We start from the raw sequence: 20,472 nt of genomic DNA on the forward strand, positions 1-20,472 counted from the left end.
TTGATCCATATTTTGTTACATTACAGCCTTATTCTAAAATGGATTAAATCAAGAGCCCAGGAGGAAGGGCTGCCAAATCATGTTTTAAGAGCTTTGCCTCCTGGGAGTTGGAGTTTTTCCACATAGCCCTGGTCGGCCTTGGTCAGCTAGGCCTGTTCCAGCTGAAACTGAGTGGGTGGATCCCTGGCTGGGGTCCCTGTGGTATGAAATGTTGGCTCAACTCCAGAAGAGAAGAGAAAGAGAGGACAGGACAGTACAGGCTCCATGAGAGAAGAGGAGGAACAGGGGTTTGAACAAGGAGAGGAAGGTGTTGTTGGTTCAAATCCTGAAAGGGACACAGCTGTATAAACCAAAGTGACAGTCTTTGATAGATGCGATAATGTTATAATAATAACGTTTTGTGAGATGATATTTGAGGTTACTGCTATTACTAATAGTTGAAGTGTGTGTGTGCGTGAATGTGTGTGTGGGTGCATGCGTGTGTTTGATACTGAACGCTGAGGCACTAAACACTCACCAGAACAGAGAAGCCCCTCCCAGCCCTCCGATGGTAATGTCTATAATTCCGTCTCCGTTCAGATCCATGACTCCGTGGATCGACTGGCCAAAGAACTTAGTCTTCACCCCGTCTCCAGGGCCTGGGATACGCTGAAACCACACCAGCACACACATTCAGAAGGCTAACATTAACGACTCTCACTTTTACTGTATACTCGTAATACTGTAATATTGTAATCTTACTGTAATTTACTGTAATCTTACTGTAATCTTACTGTAGAATAGTCAGAGAACACATGGTCTTGTCTTTTTTTACCTGCACATATTTTTCCTTGATGGTCTTCTTGGCTCCATGGTAGACGTAGACTGCCCCTTTGTGGTCGTTCTCCAGTGGCGCCCCGATAGCCACGTCCCGGTTCCCGTCCAGGTCTAGGTCACTGACCTCTGCGATGGCAGTGCCGAAGCGGGCGCCACACGGGCCGTTGGTGTTGACGATGTTGCAACCGTTGGAGTGGGCTGAGGTACAACACGTCTGGTTGTCTGGCTTCAGCGTGGTCTGGTGCTCAAATAGGCCCTTCTAGGTAGGAAGGGAGGGAGATGGAGAGACAGAGAGGGGGGGATAGAGAGATGTTGAGCAACAGATAGATAGTTACATTAATTATATGACTGTTTGAACATTATTTACTACCTGTCCCAGACCTGCTGTTTTCAACTGTCTAGAGACAGCAGGAGCGGTAGAGATACTCTCAATGATCAGCTATGAAAAGCCAACTAACATTTACTCCTGAGGTGCTGACCTGTTGCACCCTCGACAACTACTGTGATTATTATTATTTGACCCTGCTGGTCATCTATGAACATTTGAACATCTTGGCCATGTACTGTTATAATCTTCACCCGGCACAGCCAGAAGAGGACTGGCCACCCCTCAGAGCCTGGTTCCTCTCTAGGTTTCTTCCTAGGTTCTGGCCTTTTTAGGGAGTTTTTCCTAGCCACTGTGCTTCTACACCTGCATTGCTTGCTGTTTGGGGTTTTAGGCTGGGTTTCTGTACAGCACTTTGAGTTATCAGCTGATGTAAGAAGGGCTTTATAAATACATTTGACTGATTGATTGATTGATGAATCAGGTCAACTACACACACAGTACACCACACACCTCATTGAGTTTGTAGACGTACACCTGTCCCTGTTCCTCCCTCTCTGGGCCCATGAACATAGGAGCTCCCACCAGCAGGATGTCTGTGTAGGAGTCCTGGTCAACATCCACCGTCTGGAGCACGCTGCCAAAGTAGGAGCCAATCTACAGGAGATAAACAGAGGTCAAAGTAGGAGACAATCTACAGGAGGTAAACAGAGGTCAAAGTAGGAGACAATCTACAGGAGGTAAACAGAGGTCAAAGTAGGAGACAATCTACAGGAGACAGACAGAGGTCAAAGTAGGAGCCAATCTACAGGAGACAGAATGAGGTCAAAGTAGAAGACAATCTACAGGACATAAACAGAGGTCAAAGTAGGAGCCAATCTACAGGAGACAGAACGGGGTCAAAGTAGGCTACAATCTACAGGACATAAACAGAGGTCAAAGTAGGAGACAATCTACAGGAGATAAACAGAGGTCAAAGTAGGGGACAATCTACAGGAGACAGAACGAGGTCAAAGTAGGAGACAATCTACAGGACATAAACAGAAGTCAAAGTAGGAGACAATCTACAGGAGACAGACGGAGGTCAAATTAGGAGTCAATCTACAGCAGACAGAACGAGGTCAAAGTAGAAGACAATCTACAGGACATAAACAGAAGTCAAAGTAGGAGACAATCTACAGGAGACAGACGGAGGTCAAAGTAGGAGACAATCTACAGGACATAAACAGAGGTCAAAGTAGGAGGCAATCTACAGGAGACAGACGGAGGTCAAAGTAGGAGTCAATCTACAGCAGACAGAACGAGGTCAAAGTAGAAGACAATCTACAGGACATAAACAGAAGTCAAAGTAGGAGACAATCTACAGGAGACAGACGGAGGTCAAAGTAGGAGACAATCTACAGGACATAAACAGAGGTCAAAGTAGGAGGCAATCTACAGGAGACAGACGGAGGTCAAAGTAGGAGACGATCTACCGGAGACAGACGGAGGTCAAAGTAGGAGACAATCTACAGGACATAAACAGAGGTCAAAGTAGGAGGCAATCTACAGGAGACAGACGGAGGTCAAAGTAGGACACAATCTACAGGAGACAGAACGAGGTCAAAGTAGGAGACAATCTACAGGACATAAACAGAGGTCAAAGTAGGAGACAATCTACAGGAGACAGACAAAGGTCAAAGTAGGAGACAATCTACAGGACATAAACAGAGGTCAAAGTAGGAGACAATCTACAGGAGACAGACGGAGGTCAAAGTAGGAGACAATCTACAGGACATAAACAGAGGTCAAAGTAGGAGACAATCTACGGGAGACAGACGGAGGTCAAAGTAGGAGACAATCTACAGGACATAAACAGAGGTCAAAGTAGGAGACAATCTACAGGAGACAGACGGAGGTCAAAGTAGGAGACAATCTACAGGACATAAACAGAGGTCAAAGTAGGAGACAATCTACAGGAGACAGACGGAGGTCAAAGTAGGAGACAATCTACAGGAGACAGACGGAGGTCAAAGTAGGAGACAATCTACAGGAGACAGACGGAGGTCACACTACGTTATAATCACTCAGCCTGAAATAGAAACGCGGCAGGAGCTCATGCTTTAATTTAATGCAATGATGTCAGAGGGGATGTGGTATACGGTATGTACAAAACATTAAGAACACCTGCTCTTTCCATAAACCAGGTGCAACTCAATATTAGGAAGGTGTTCCTAATGTTTGGTATACTCAGTGTGTATACGATGCAACGTGGAGTCAATCAAATGTATTTATAAAGCCCTTTTTACATCAGCCAATGTCTATACAGTGCTATACAGAAACCCAGCCTAAAACCCCAAACAGGAAGCAATGCAGATGTAGAAGAACGGTGGCTTGGAAAAACTCCCAAGAAAGGCCGGAACCTAAGAGGAAACCAGGCTCTGAGGGGTGGCCAGTCCTCTTCTGGAGTGCCTGGACACAGCCCTTAGCCATGGTATATTGTCTCATATACCACAGCTTTAAGCCACTCAGCATCCAGGGCTTGAACAACCCAGTTTATAATATAACTAGGCAAGTCAGTTAAGTTAATTCTTATTTACAATGACTGCATACCCCAGCCAAACCTGGACAACACTGGGCCAATTGTGCACTGCTCTATGGGACTCCAAATCACAGCCAGATGTGATACAACCTAGATTTGAAACAGGGACTATAGTGACACCTCTTGCACTGAGATACAGTGCCTTAGACCACTGCACCACTCAGGAGCCCACTATAATCTTAACCTCTACTGAATCTCAAACTAAAGTAGAAACACGGTATGAGCTCATGCCTTGACATCAGGGACCTAATCTGAATTTGATGCTTTCAAATATAATTAGGGACCTAATTGCAGTATTTCAATGCATTTCTATCTAATGTATACGAATTATGTCCTCAACCAGTTTGTGTCGCGTTGGTTACAGAATGTATAGTCTCTTCCCACACTGCGGTGTCTAACCTTAACCCATGAGTTTGGCAAAGCAACCTACATAATGTAAAGATGTGTATTATGATGATGGTGGAAGATTGATGAATGACAACTGAACACACCTGCTCTCCTTTCAGTACTTGTGTGACTGTGATGATTTCCCCATCCAGTTTGTAGACGATGACTCTGCCTGTGTGGTTGTACCGCGGTGCTCCTGTGATGTATAATTCACCATTAGGGGTTGATGCTGACTGTACGGCATAACCTGCAGGGAGGGCAGACACATACACATATTAGAGCAGGTCATGATCGCAGCTTAAGGACAGAGCATGTCCCTATTAGTGGGTTATTTTAGTACGTCTTCCTCCTGGTATTAGTTCACTTTAGTCTCATTGTTAAGAGGATGTGACCATGGGACTACAAGGTTCTATGTGCGCAAAGCATAGTTCTGAGATATTGAGCATACATGTTTTCACATACCAGATCTTAGAACTGTTTTGTTGTGAATTCATTTTTATTAACCCATTAAGGTCCTCACCTAAAGTGCAGAGTATCAAAATCCTGAGACATTTGTAAATCCGTTTTTTTTCGGGGGGTGTAATCGCAGATAGATCCTTATGGCTCTGAAATGTCAATCTGGGTTGAGCCATATGGTTCTATTTGACACTTCTGAATTAGACATGTCTGTTTTCAAGAAAATTGTAGCTATTTGAATAAAGAAATGATAGAATAACACTATTTTACCACGATAGAGTCAGAACACATAATCGAATACATAAATAAATGCATTATGATCATCAGACAAATTACTGTTATCACTGAACAACGATGTGACAACAGGGAGATGGCAAAGACGTGTTCTGATTGGTCCGTCTGTATTTGTTCAGGCTTGTGATTGGATTGCAGATAAAAACGTATAGCGCCAAAGGGTTTATGTAGACAGAACTTTAGAGTAAAAAAATATTTTATCTTAAAATGTACTTAAAAAAATCTAACTCCACAGACATGAAGAAGCATCTCAAGATCAATTATAGGTGACTAACACATTTTTTGCCAATAATGTCAGCTAGAATCTTATAGTCCCAAGGTCTCGAGGAAGCAGTAAAACATTGAAGAACAGAGAGGAGTGTGTATGTGTGTGTGTGGGTGCGTGTGTGCGTGCGCGTGTCTGTGTGTGTGTGTGTGGTGTGTGTCACAGTGTGTGTGTGGTTCATTCTCGGAGCACTGTACCGAAGAGTTTTTAATGATCTGCTGTAACTCTGCCAGTGTTTGAGTTTGTCTGAAACGAACAATCACACAGATTGTTCTCGATGACACTTTTATTAAATCATATTATTCTTGAATCCCTCACAGCGTCTTCACTGTGGTCCAATGCCCCTTGTGCCCCCTACTGCTGGTCAGGTGTATTTATTTGAATGATAGGTTTGATGTGAAATGAATAGATTGTCGAAATGTGAAATGAATATGGTTGTTTTTTAAGGTTAGGGAGAAGTGCAGTGAATAGTGCCACTTTTTAGGACATCAATATAAATGAATGTATTTATTTTAATTTTGTCTTGCCTTTTAATCATTATATCTGTTATTGTTTTAAACATCGAGGACCAGTTTGGAAACAAGCATTTTAATTAATAATTTTAATTGATGTCCTCTGGGTCCACATTGTACATTTTGTTGTATCGGTTTGTTACCCAAAGTAAATTCAATTAAATTCAAAAAGTAAGAGTGGGTGAGGTGTGCTACTGTTAACCCTGTGTGTCTGTTATTTCAGTTAGAGTATAAGCATGTCAGCATCCCAAAAGCCACCCTTTTCCCTATATAGTGCACTACACTTGACTAGGGCCCATAGCGCTCTGGTCAAAATTAGAGCAATATAAATGGAACAGGATGCCATATGGGATCAAATCAAATCAAATTTTATTTGTCACATACACATGGTTAGCAGATGTTAATGCGAGTGTAGCGAAATGCTTGGATGGATGCAGTCCATGTTTCTGTCTATTTCAGAGTAATGGTGCTGACCTGTGCTGTTTATACAGGAGCTGGGAGGCACTAAGGACTTGGACCACTGTCCAGTTTCCAGTGCCAGTACAGGTTGTCATTGGACCACTGTCCAGTTTCCAGTGCCAGTACAGGTTGTCATTGGACCACTGTCCAGTTTCCAGTGCCAGTACAGGTTGTCATTGGACCACTGTCCAGTTTCCAGTGCCAGTACAGGTTGTCATTGGACCACTGTCCAGTTTCCAGTGCCAGTACAGGTTGTCATTGCACCACTGTCCAGTTTCCAGTGCCAGTACAGGTTCATTGCACCACTGTCCAGTTTCCAGTGCCAGGACAGGTTGTCATTGGACCACTGTCCAGTTTCCAGTGCCAGTACAGGTTGTCATTGGACCACTGTCCAGTTTCCAGTGCCAGTACAGGTTGTCATTGCACCACTGTCCAGTTTCCAGTGCCAGTACAGGTTCATTGCACCACTATCCAGTTTCCAGTGCCAGTACAGGTTGACATTGGACCACTGTTCAGATTCCAGTGCCAGTACAGGTTGTCATTGGACCACTGTCCAGTTTCCAGTGCCAGTACAGGTTGTCATTGGACCACTGTCCAGTTTCCAGTGCCAGTACAGGTTGTCATTGGACCACTGTCCAGTTCCCAGTGCCAGTACAGGTTGTCATTGGACCACTGTCCAGTTTCCAGTGCCAGTACAGGTTGTCACTGGACCACTGTCCAGTTTCCAGTGCCAGTACAGGTTGTCATTGCACCACTGTCCAGTTTCCAGTGCCAGTACAGGTTCATTGCACCACTGTCCAGTTTCCAGTGCCAGTACAGGTTGTCATTGGACCACTGTCCAGTTTCCAGTGCCAGTACAGGTTGTCATTGGACCACTGTCCAGTTCCCAGTGCCAGTACAGGTTGTCATTGGACCACTGTCCAGTTTCCAGTGCCAGTACAGGTTGTCATTGGACCACTGTCCAGTTCCCAGTGCCAGTACAGGTTGTCATTGGACCACTGTCCAGTTTCCAGTGCCAGTACAGGTTGTCATTGGACCACTGTCCAGTTCCCAGTGCCAGTACAGGTTGTCATTGGACCACTGTCCAGTTTCCAGTGCCAGTACAGGTTGTCTTATAAATATAAATAAATATAAAACACAGTAGGTCTATACTCTTAACCTACACAGAAAGTACTAAAGTAACAGAGGACAAGGCAAGAATCAAACCATAAAAACAGACATTTTATTTGACTCTTTGCAAACTGGAATCCATATATCCGGAGGCTGCATTCATTGTAGCTGGGGATTTTAACAAGGCTAATCTGAAAACAAGACTCCCTAAATTTGATCAGCATATCGATTGCGCAACCAGGGCTGGAAAAACCTTGGATCATTGCTATTCCAACTTCCGCGACGCATATAAGGCCCTGCCCCGCTCTCCTTTCGGAAAAGCTGACCACGACTCCATTTTGTTGATCCCTGCCTACAGACAGAAACTAAAACAAGAAGCTCCGGCGCTGAGGTCTGTTCAACGCTGGTCCGACCAATCTGATTCCACACTCCAAGACTGCTTCCATCACGTGGACTGGGATATGTTCCGTATTGCGTCAGACAACAACATTGACGAATACGCTGATTCGGTGAGCGAGTTCATTTGAACTTGCGTTGAAGATGTCGTTCCCATAGCAACAATTAAAACATTCCCAAACCAGAAACCGTGGATTGATGGCAGCATTAGCGTGAAACTGAAAGCGCAAACCACTGCTTTTAATCAGGGCAAGGTGACTGGAAAAATGACCGAATACAAACAGTGTAACTATTCCCTCCGCAAGGCAATCAAACAAGCTAAGCGTCAGTATAGAGACAAAGTAGAATCTCAATTCAACGGCTCAGACACAAGAGGTATGTGGCAGGGTCTACAGTCAATCACGGATTACAAAAAGAAAAACAGCCCCATCGCGGACCAGGATGTCTTGCTCCCAGACAGACTAAATAACATTTTTGCCCGCTTTGAGGACAATACAGTGCCACTGACACGGCCCACAACTAAAACATGCAGACTCTCCTTCACTGCAGCCGAGGTGAGTAAAACATTTAAACGAGTCAACCCTCGCAAGGCTGCAGGCCCAGACGGCATCCCCAGCCGCGTCCTCAGAGCATGCGCAGACCAGCTGGCTGGTGTGTTTACGGACATATTCAATCAACCCTATCCCAGTCTGTTGTTCCCACATGCTTCAAGAGGGCCCCCATTTTTCCTGTTCCCAAGAAAGCTAAGGTAACTGAGCTAAACGACTACCGCCCCATAGCACTCACTTCCGTCATCATGAAATGCTTTGAGAGACTAGTCAAGGACCATATCACCTCCACCCTACCTGACACCCTAGACCCACTCCAATTTGCTTACCGCCCAAATAGGTCCACAGACGATGCAATCTCAACCACACTGCACACTGCCCTAACCCATCTGGACAAGAGGAATACCTATGTGAGAATGCTGTTCATCGACTACAGCTCGGCATTCAACACCATAGTACCCTCCAAGCATCGTGAAGAAGGCGCAGCAGCGCCTCTTCAACCTCAGGAGGCTGAAGAAATTCGGCTTGTCACCAAAAGCACTCACAAACTTCTACAGATGCACAATCGAGAGCATCCTGTCGGGCTGTATCACCGCCTGGTAAGGCAACTGCTCCGCCCACAACCGTAAGGCTCTCCAGAGGGTAGTGAGGTCTGCACAACGCATCACCGGGGGCAAACTACCTGCCCTCCAGGACACCTACACCACCCGATGTCACAGGAAGGCCATAAAGATCATCAAGGACAACAACCACCCGAGCCACTGCCTGTTCACCCCACTATCATCCAGAAGGCGAGGTCAGTACAGGTGCATCAAAGCTGGGACCGAGAGACTGAAAAACAGCTTCTATCTCAAGGCCATCAGACTGTTAAACAGCCACCACTAACATTGAGTGGCTGCTGCCAACACACTGACTCAACTCCAGCCACTTTAATAATGGGAATTGATGGGAAATGATGTAAAATATATCACTAGCCACTTTAAACAATGCTACCTAATATAATGTTTACATACCCTACATTATTCATCTCATATGTATACGTATATACTGTACTCTATATCATCTACTGCATCCTTATGTAATACATGTATCACTAGCCACTTTAACTATGCCACTATGTTTACATACTCATCTCATATGTATATACTGCACTCAATACCATCTACTGTATCTTGCCTATGCCGCTCTGTACAATCACTCATTCATATATCTTTATGTACATATTCTTTATCCCCTTACACTTGTGTCTATAAGGTAGTAGTTTTGGAATTGTTAGCTAGATTACTTGTTGGTTATTACTGCATTGTCGGAACTAGAAGCACAAGCATTTCGCTACACTCGCACTAACATCTGCTAACCATGTGTATGTGACAAATAAAATTTGTCATTTGACATGTATGGTGCAAAAAATAAAAAGGTAAATAAATACAATGTAATCCATCTGGGTGGTTTGTCTGGTCTGGACCCACCCACGTACCCTGTCAGGCTGTGTGTGTGTGCGCATGTCTGGTCTGGACTGATATGTACTTACCCACGTACCCTGCCAGGCTGTGTGTGTGTGTGTGTGCACATGTCTGGTCTGGACTGATATGTACTTACCCACGTACCCTGCCAGGCTGTGTGTGTGTGCGCATGTCTGGTCTGGACTGATATGTACTTACCCACGTACCCTGCCAGGCTGTGTGTGTGTGTGTGTGTGTGTGCGCATGTCTGGTCTGGACTGATATGTACTTACCCACGTACCCTGCCAGGCTGTGTGTGTGTGTGTGTGCACATGTCTGGTCTGGACTGATATGTACTTACCCACGTACCCTGCCAGGCTGTGTGTGTGTGTGTGCACATGTCTGGTTTGGACTGATATGTACTTACCCACGTACCCTGCCAGGCTGTGTGTGTGTGTGTGTGCGCATGTCTGGTCTGGACTGATATGTACTTACCCACGTACTCCGCCAGGCTCTCCTTCCTTTCATCCAGGGGGTCTTGAAAGTCTGCGTTTAGAGGAACCACGGTACCCTGGTTGGTATGCATCACTACTGTCCCATTCCACTCATACGCCCCCACAGCACCCAGCATCACACCCTCCTATGAAAGAGAGAATTTGTGAATTAATCAATGAATGCCTTTGTATTTATCAAATGTAAAATACATACTGAGTAGCCACACATGTGAGTACAACAATAAAGTCAGATAAGACAACTTATTTCCATTGTGGTCCTCGTTATTAGACAGGCAACAGAATGACAAGTGCATAGAGATACTAGGCAGCTCATCTCCTGTCTTTGTTATGGCGTCTTCTGTGACAGCATTGGCAGCGCCATTGAGGGCCTCTATCCAACTCTATGGGACAGCTATGCTACAGCACAGGAAACATGAAGAGATCCCACAGGAAGTGGAAAAGTCTTAGTGGAGTAGAGCTAAATGGGTCCAGAGTCACAATAAGCTGTGTCAAGAAGACTCTGTTGCAGTAGATACAGGGTAAAGTATTTCACAAGAGGGAGATGTTCTTCGAGTATGAGTGAGACTGGGGTTGGACACAGGGCTTACGATAAGTGCAATGGGATCTTTAGTGACCACAGAGATTCAGGACACCCATTTAACATCCCATCTGAAAGACAGCACCCTACCCAGGGCACCGTCCCCAATCACTGGCCTGGGGCATTGGGATTTTTTTCTAGACCAGGGGAATGAGTGCCGGCGCTCCAACACCACTTCCAGCAGCATCTGGTCTCCCATCCAGGGACCAACCTTGCTTAACTTCAGAGGCAAGCCAGCAGTGGGATGCAGGGTGGTATGCTGCTGGCCCTGTATGTCTGGGTCTATAAACATTGCGTAAGTGATATGAGGCATGGGCAGGGGAGGAGAATGCAGGGGAGGAAAGGTCAGGAGCCCTGATACAGCTTCAGCTGGGAGTGACGGTGTTTATACTAGGTGACGTAGGAGGAGGGGAAGTGAGAGAGACAGAAACAGGGAGGAAGAGAGGAAGAGGGAGAGAGACAGGGGGAGACAGAGGGAGATAGATAGAGCCAGAGGGAGAAAAAGAGAGAGAGAGAGCGACGCTGACTCAGGAGGACTGGAGGAGAGCATGTTTTAGTTCTTCCCTCTCTTCCCCCATAGCACAGAACAGGTCTCTCTGGGCTGAGAGAGAAAAGAGGGTCCTTACGTCTCCAGAACATTTGTTGGATCCCAGTGAAACAGGGATAGATGAGATGATGAATGACAGATAACACAACACACACCATCATTCTGTACTGTATTTGACTGGGGGCGATCAGTGGGCAGTCACACATTCACAAACATGTGATCTCCTATAAACTGATCCCCATGGTAATATGCTGCACCCTTTAGCCCAGTTGACAAGTAGGAGTTAATACACTATTAAAAGAAAGTATTTTGAAATATTTATTTTTTAAATAAATTCATGCAACTATTGCCTCCGGGTGTTTTGGTTTTTGGGAAAGAAGAGTTGCATATTTTAAACTCCTTTTTCTTTTAACAGTGTAGGACAGTGGAGTGCAGGGGTGGAAACAGGAGAAGAGGTGTGGGCACTGAAACTATCCTGGATTACAGTTAGTAGGACAGAGGAAAGGAAGGCAGAGATAGAAACAGACTTACTTTAGAGGTGTGGGCACTAAATCCAGCCTGGGACATCTCCATCTCAAAAGACGAGGTGTAGTTACCTGACGTTGCTGTGGAAAGGACATTCACATTGATCGGTTATTACATTATTACATCGTCTTGTTATCACAATGGGTATTAAAGACCATATAGAGATGATATGAATCTGGTCAATTTCTCTGATCAATTTCACCAGTATTTAGATCTGTAGCGAGGAGGAAATCTAGTGTAGAGGTTAGCATTGCTAAGTACTGTCGCCCTGACCCAGAAATGCCTTAGCTTTTTGGGGTCAGTAGTATTGATGGTGCTTATTGAATGATGATCTGCTATAGTGAGTAGGTGAGAATAAACACTGCCATTTTTATCACCGAGTTCAAACATAGAACGTGATTAATGAGGGAGTCATCCTACCCTCCAAGGCAAAGATCCTGCTGCCCAGGGCGTCTACGATGTTCAGCAAGGCAAACTCATCCGACACGTTGAAGAAGTGATCTCCCACAGGATCGCTGGAGATCGACTGGATCTCCTCAATGAATTTCTTCACCTCCTTGATGCTTCTGTTGTTCCTGTTGTAATCACCAAGCACCTAAAAATATATATTTATGTTTACTTATCTAAACCTTTATTTATTTATTTATCCTACATTTAAATGACGATATCAAGTCTGAGAAACAGTACTTAATATATACTGAGTATACAAAACATTAAGAACACCTTCTCTTTCCATGACATGACAGACTGACCAGGTGAATCCAGGTGAAAGCTATGATCGCTATGACATGACAGACTGACTAGGTGAACCCAGGTGAAAGCTATGATCGCTATGACATGACAGACTGACCAGGTGAATCCAGGTGAAAGCTATGATCGCTATGACATGACAGACTGACCAGGTGAATCCAGGTGAAAGCTATGATCGCTATGACATGACAGACTGACCAGGTGAATCCAGGTGAAAGCCATGATCGCTTATTGATGTCACTTGTTAAATCCACCAATCAGTGTAGATGAAGGGAAGGAGGCAGGTTAAAGAAGGATTTCTTAGCCTTGAGACTATTGAGTCATGGATTGTGTATGTGTTCCAATCAGAGGGTGAATGGGCAAGAAAATATATTTAAGTGTCTTTAAACGAGGTATGGTATTTTTTAATTGATTTAACCTTTATTTAACTAGGCAAGTCAGTTAAGAACAAATTCTTATTTACAATGACGGCCTACACCGGCCAAACCCGGACAACGCTGGGCCAATTGTGTGCTGCCCTATGGGACTCCCAATCATGACCGGTTGTGATACAGTCTGGATTCAAACCAGGGACTGTAGTGATGCTTCTAGCACTGAGATGCAGTTCCTTAGACCGCTGCGCTACTCGGGAGCCCATTCGGGTATAAGGTGCCAGTCGCACCGGTTTGTGTCAAGAACTGAAACGCTGCTGTTTTTCACGCTCAACAGTCTCCTGTGTGTATCAAGAATGGTCCACCACCCAAAGGACATCCAGCCAACTTGACCCAACTTTGGGAAGCATTGGAGTCAACATGGGCCAGTATTCCTGTGGAACACTTGTAGAGTCCATGCACTGATGAACTGAGGCTGTTCTGAGGGCAAAAGGAGAGGGGTGCTACTCAATATTAGGAAGGTGTTCCTAATGTTTGGTATACTCAGTGTACAGAATGTGGTCCATGTAAGAAACAGAACCTGAACCCATAACCCTGGTCCTGCCTCGGCTGGAAAATTCCCAGTTAGAGGATTCCCTTCCTGCTTATTCTCTCCTGATTCCAAGAAGCCTCCAACCAGGATTTCTGGAAAACTTGGGCATTTTGGGAAAGTTGTGCAACCCTTATCCTGCCTGCACCAAGCTAGCGAACCATCTAACCTAGGTGATGGATTGTGTGTTTATTTGAAGTATGTGAAAGGACCTGGATGTGAGCTTGTCCTGACTACAAGGTTTGTTACAGCTCTGCTCTCACTGAGGTGAGGAATACGATGGATGAGGTATTGTGGTTATTGAGGTATTATGGCCTTACACTTTTGAGATGGCCTCATACTCACAGCGATACCGAACCTCTCGATATCGTCCTCCTCACATTCTTTGATGACCTTGTCGAGGTTATAAAAGTCATGTGACTCTCCGTCCGTCACAATTATCATGACCTTCTTGACACCCGGCCGCGCCCCTCGCTCCACAGTGAAGGCCTCTTTCCTGAAGGGACAACAGGGTCGATCAGAGGTCAAATGTCAAAGGTCATGGCATAAGTAGTGACATCCCTGTGATCATGAGTTGTGGAAAATAGCATTTTATATCAGATCTAGTAACACAAAGGAAAGAGTGTGTTTCTGCATTCAGGACACACAAACCATTAAGCATTAGAATATTTTATTTAATTGTATCTCTATGACGCAAACACCCATTAATTCTAGACATTAAGAGAGAGCAACACCTTGAACATACTTCATTCATTTTCACTCACTTCACACACTGTACAAGAAATAGACATGCTTAATTAACTGATAGGAACATTCAACTCAGCTGAACTCAATTCAATTAAGTCGAATTGAAATAAATTGAGCAGGACAAAAATGTACCAGACACCCCTGGTTTACTGTTGTACTGTACCTTGCCGTGTCAATTCCCAGGGCGGTCATAGTCTTGAAACCTGTTTGCTGGGGAAGTTTCGCCACTTTGGCCAGGAGGGATTGAGTGGTATCAAACTGACTGAGGTTGACATTGTGAGTGACTTTCTCTCCATACGACACAATGCCCACCTGGAACAGAAATATTATATTCAGACAGACGGACACTCACTCAAATACTCATCTCATCTTACTCACTCTCTTCCCTTCAACCTCCTTTACCCTCATCTCACTCTTTCCAATTCAACCTCCTTTACCCTCATCTCACTCTCTTCTCTTCAACCTCATCTCACTCTTTCCAATTGAACCACCTTTACCCTCATCTCACTCTCTTCCCTTCAACCTCTTTTACTCTCATCTCACTCTCTTCCCTTCAACCTCCTTTACCCTCATCCCACTCTCTTCCCTTCAACCTCCTTTACCCTCATCTCACTCTCTTCCCTTCATCCTCATTTAGCCTCATCTTACTCTCTCTAATTCAACCTCCTTTACCCTCATCTCACTCTCTTCCCTTCAACCTCCTTTACCCTCATCTCACTCTCTTCCCTTCAACCTCCTTTACCCTCATCCCACTCTCTTCCCTTCAACCTCCTTTACCCTCATCTCACTCTCTTCCCTTCATCCTCCTTTAGCCTCATCTTACTCTCTCTAATTCAACCTCCTTTACCCTCATCTCACTCTCTTCCCTTCATCCTCCTTTACCCTCATCCCACTCTCTCTAATTCAACCTCCTTTACCCTCATCTCACTCTCTTCCCTTCATCCTCCTTTACCCTCATCTCACTCTCTCTAATTCAACCTCCTTTACCCTCATCTCACACTCTTCCGTTCAACCTCCTTTACCCTCATCTCACTCTCTTCCATTCAACCTCCTTTACCCTCATCTCACTCTCTTCCCTTCATCCTCCTTTACCCTCATCTCACTCTCTATAATTCAACCTCCTTTACCCTCATCTCACTCTCTCTAATTCAACCTCATTTACCCTCATCTCACTCTCTTCCCTTCCCTTCAACCTCCTTTACCCTCATCTCACTCTCTCTAATTCAACCTCCTTTACCCTCATCTCACTCTCTTCCCTTCAACCTCCTTTACCCTCATCCCACTCTCTCTAATTCAACCACCTTTACCCTCATCTCACTCTCTTCCCTTCAACCTCCTTTACCCTCATCCCACTCTCTCTAATTCAACCTCCTTTACCCTCATCTCACTCTCTTCCCTTCATCCCCCTTTACCCTCATCTCACTCTCTCTAATTCATCCTCCTTTACCCTCATCTCACTCTCTTCCCTTCAACCTCCTTTACCCTCATCTCACTCTCTCTAATTCATCCTCCTTTACCCTCATCTCACTCTCTTCCCTTCAACCTCCTTTACCCTCATCTCACTCTCTCTAATTCATCCTCCTTTACCCTCATCTCACTCTCTCTAATTCAACCTCCTTTACCCTCATCTCACTCTCTTCCCTTCATCCTCCTTTACCCTCATCTCACTCTCTCTAATTCAACCTCCTTTACCCTCATCTCACTCTCTTCCGTTCAACCTCCTTTACCCTCATCTCACTCTCTTCCCTTCAACCTCCTTTACCCTCATTTCACTCTCTTCCCTTCAACCTCCTTTACCCTCATCTCACTCTCTTCCCTTCAACCTCCTTTACCCTCATCTCACTCTCTTCCGTTCAACCTCCTTTACCCTCATCTCACTCTCTTTCCTTCAACCTCCTTTACCCTCATCTCACTCTCTCTAATTCAACCTCCTTTATCCTCATCTCACTCTCTCTAATTCAATCTCCTTTACCCTCATCTCACTCTCTAATTCAACCTCCTTTACCCACATCTCACTCTCTTCCCTTCAACCCCCTTTACCCTCATCTCACTCTCTCTAATTCAACCTCATTTACCCTCATCTCACTCTCTTCCCTTCAACCTCCTTTACCCTCATCTCACTCTCTCTAATTCAACCTCCTTTACCCTCATCTCACTCTCTTCCCTTCAACCTCCTTTACCCTCATCCTACTCTCTCTAATTCAACCTCCTTTACCCTCATCTCACTCTCTTCCCTTCATCCCCCTTTACCCTCATCTCACTCTCTCTAATTCATCCTCCTTTAACCTCATCTCACTCTCTTCCCTTCAACCTCCTTTACCCTCATCTCACTCTCTCTAATTCATCCTCCTTTACCCTCATCTCACTCTCTCTAATTCAACCTCCTTTACCTTCATCTCACTCTCTTCCCTTCATCCTCCTTTACCCTCATCTCACTCTCTCTAATTCAACCTCCTTTACCCTCATCTCACTCTCTTCCGTTCAATCTCCTTTACCCTCATCTCACTCTCTTCCCTTCAACCTCCTTTACCCTCATCTCACTCTCTTCCCTTCAACCTCATTTACCCTCATCTCACTCTCTTCCCTTCAACCTCCTTTACCCTCATCTCACTCTCTTCCGTTCAACCTCCTTTACCCTCATCTCACTCTCTTCCCTTCAACCTCCTTTACCCTCATCTCACTCTCTTCCCTTCAACCTCCTTTACCCTCATCTCACTCTCTCTAATTCAACCTCCTTTATCCTCATCTCACTCTCTCTAATTCAACCTCCTTTACCCTCATCTCACTCTCTAATTCAACCTCCTTTACCCACATCTCACTCTCTTCCCTTCAACCCCCTTTACCCTCATCTCACTCTCTAATTCAACCTCCTTTACCCTCATCTCACTATCTTCCCTTCAACCACCTTTACCCTCATCTCACTCTCTAATTCAACCTCCTTTACCCTCATCTCACTATCTTCCCTTCAACCTCCTTTACCATCATCTCACTCTCTCTAATTCAACCTCCTTTACCCTCATCTCACTCTCTAATTCAACCTCCTTTACCCACATCTCACTCTCTTCCCTTCAACCCCCGTTTCCCTCATCTCACTCTCTTCCCTTCAACCTCCTTTACCCTCATCTCACTCTCTAATTCAACCTCCTTTACCCTCATCTCACTCTCTAATTCAACCTCCTTTACCCTCATCTCACTATCTTCCCTTCAACCTCCTTTACCCACATCTCACTCTCTTCCCTTCAACCCCCTTTACCCTCATCTTACTCTCCTCACTTCATCCCCCTTTACCCTCATCTCACTCTCTCTAATTCAACCTCCTTTACCCTCATCTCACTCTCTCTAATTCAACCTCCTTTACCCTCATCTCACTCTCTCTAATTCAACCTCCTTTACCCTCATCTCACTCTCTTCCCTTCATCCTCCTTTACCCTCATCTCACTCTCTTCCCTTCATCCTCAATTACCCTCATCTCACTCTCTTCCCTTCATCCTCCTTTACCCTCATCTCACTATCTTCCCTTCAACCTCCTTTACCCTCATCTCACTCTCTTCCCTTCATCCTCCTTTACCCTCATCTCACTCTCTTCCCTTCATCCTCCTTTACCCTCATCTCACTCTCTTCCCTTCATCCTCCTTTACCCTCATCTCACTATCTTCCCTTCAACCTCCTTTACCCTCATCTCACTCTCTTCCCTTCATCCCCCTTTACCCTCATCTCACTCTCTCTAATTCATCCTCCTTTACCCTCATCTCACTCTCTTCCCTTCAACCTCCTTTACCCTCATCTCACTCTCTCTAATTCATCCTCCTTTACCCTCATCTCACTCTCTCTAATTCAACCTCCTTTACTCTCATCTCACTCTCTTCCCTTCATCCTCCTTTACCCTCATCTCACTCTCTCTAATTCAACCTCCTTTACCCTCATCTCACTCTCTTCCGTTCAACCTCCTTTACCCTCATCTCACTCTCTTCCCTTCAACCTCCTTTACCCTCATTTCACTCTCTTCCCTTCAACCTCCTTTACCCTCATCTCACTCTCTTCCCTTCAACCTCCTTTACCCTCATCTCACTCTCTTCCGTTCAACCTCCTTTACCCTCATCTCACTCTCTTTCCTTCAACCTCCTTTACCCTCATCTCACTCTCTCTAATTCAACCTCCTTTATCCTCATCTCACTCTCTCTAATTCAATCTCCTTTACCCTCATCTGACTCTCTAATTCAACCTCCTTTACCCACATCTCACTCTCTTCCCTTCAACCCCCTTTACCCTCATCTCACTCTCTCTAATTCAACCTCATTTACCCTCATCTCACTCTCTTCCCTTCAACCTCCTTTACCCTCATCTCACTCTCTCTAATTCAACCTCCTTTACCCTCATCTCACTCTCTTCCCTTCAACCTCCTTTACCCTCATCCTACTCTCTCTAATTCAACCTCCTTTACCCTCATCTCACTCTCTTCCGTTCAACCTCCTTTACCCTCATCTCACTCTCTTCCCTTCAACCTCCTTTACCCTCATCTCACTCTCTTCCCTTCAACCTCCTTTACCCTCATCTCACTCTCTCTAATTCAACCTCCTTTATCCTCATCTCACTCTCTCTAATTCAACCTCCTTTACCCTTATCTCACTCTCTAATTCAACCTCCTTTACCCACATCTCACTCTCTTCCCTTCAACCCCCTTTACCCTCATCTCACTCTCTAATTCAACCTCCTTTACCCTCATCTCACTATCTTCCCTTCAACCACCTTTACCCTCATCTCACTCTCTAATTCAACCTCCTTTACCCTCATCTCACTATCTTCCCTTCAACCTCCTTTACCATCATCTCACTCTCTCTAATTCAACCTCCTTTACCCTCATCTCACTCTCTAATTCAACCTCCTTTACCCACATCTCACTCTCTTCCCTTCAACCCCCGTTTCCCTCATCTCACTCTCTTCCCTTCAACCTCCTTTACCCTCATCTCACTCTCTAATTCAACCTCCTTTACCCTCATCTCACTCTCTAATTCAACCTCCTTTACCCTCATCTCACTATCTTCCCTTCAACCTCCTTTACCCACATCTCACTCTCTTCCCTTCAACCCCCTTTACCCTCATCTTACTCTCCTCACTTCATCCCCCTTTACCCTCATCTCACTCTCTCTAATTCAACCTCCTTTACCCTCATCTCACTCTCTCTAATTCAACCTCCTTTACCCTCATCTCACTCTCTCTAATTCAACCTCCTTTACCCTCATCTCACTCTCTTCCCTTCATCCTCCTTTACCCTCATCTCACTCTCTTCCCTTCATCCTCCTTTACCCTCATCTCACTATCTTCCCTTCAACCTCCTTTACCCTCATCTCACTCTCTTCCCTTCATCCTCCTTTACCCTCATCTCACTCTCTTCCCTTCATCCTCCTTTACCCTCATCTCACTCTCTTCCCTTCATCCTCCTTTACCCTCATCTCACTATCTTCCCTTCTACCTCCTTTACCCTCATCTCACTCTCTTCCCTTCATCCTCCTTTACCCTCATCTCACTCTCTTCCCTTCATCCTCCTTCACCCTCATCTCACACTCTCTAATTCAACCTCCTTTACCCACATCTCACTCTCTCCAATTCCCTCTTTTCTAACTGTCCCTTCCTGTGACACACTCCAATGCTCCGAGACAGTCTGGTAAGGGAGGATATGTGGTTTGGTCTGGTGATTCTAATGTGATGTCATTCTCTTTTTAAAGCAGGGAGGATACTTATCCGGCTATGGAATATGTGATCTACAAAGGGAGAACTTCATAGGACAATATTTTCCAGCGCAGCACAGAGGAAAATGGTTATTTCACCATTAAACTAAACCACTGTGAACCAGCTCCTCTCCAGGGTCTGGGGTATTCTGAAGAGGAATCTCGACATAATGCCCTTGGACATTAAACTATTAACAGTATGGATGATGATTTAACAGTGGTTATTGTGAGACTAATGAACAATGACTGTAATGAATAGTTTAATAATCATAGAACTCAAAAGCAAGACGGTGACATACTACGCTGTTAAATAATGAGAAGATAGTGAATTGCATCAGTAGAATGTGACGACCCAGTTTATCAGTGGAATGTGACGACCCAGTTTATCCGCGGAATGTGACGACCCAGTTTATCAGTAGAATGTGACGACCCAGTTTATCAGTAGAATGTGACGACCCAGTTTATCAGTAGAATGTGATGACCCAGTTTATCAGTAGAATGTGATGACCCAGTTTATGATTAATGAGCTGGTTG

At 45.0% G+C, this 20,472-nt stretch overlaps 1 protein-coding gene across 2 annotated transcripts in view; it reads right to left on the reverse strand.

The window, feature by feature from the left end:
* The window catches only part of LOC109892367 (integrin alpha-1), an 86,757-nt gene that overhangs the window by 20,907 nt on the left and 45,378 nt on the right, over positions 1-20,472 (reverse strand). Inside the window, exons 7-15 of one of the 2 annotated variants that reach the window (XM_020484857.2) lie at positions 14,376-14,524; positions 13,811-13,961; positions 12,176-12,350; positions 11,762-11,835; positions 10,087-10,231; positions 4,214-4,356; positions 1,655-1,798; positions 815-1,072; positions 518-648 (exon numbers count right to left, since the gene is read on the reverse strand). In XM_020484857.2, coding sequence (XP_020340446.2) covers positions 518-648; positions 815-1,072; positions 1,655-1,798; positions 4,214-4,356; positions 10,087-10,231; positions 11,762-11,835; positions 12,176-12,350; positions 13,811-13,961; positions 14,376-14,524 — 1,370 coding nt within the window. Of the gene's footprint in view, positions 1-517; positions 649-814; positions 1,076-1,654; positions 1,799-4,213; positions 4,357-10,086; positions 10,232-11,761; positions 11,836-12,175; positions 12,351-13,810; positions 13,962-14,375; positions 14,525-20,472 lie in introns of both variants that reach the window. The other variant, XM_031826257.1, reaches the window with a different exon arrangement.

This window comes from Oncorhynchus kisutch, linkage group LG6, assembly GCF_002021735.2.
Source record: "Oncorhynchus kisutch isolate 150728-3 linkage group LG6, Okis_V2, whole genome shotgun sequence".
Taxonomy (NCBI): Eukaryota; Metazoa; Chordata; class Actinopteri; order Salmoniformes; family Salmonidae; genus Oncorhynchus; species Oncorhynchus kisutch.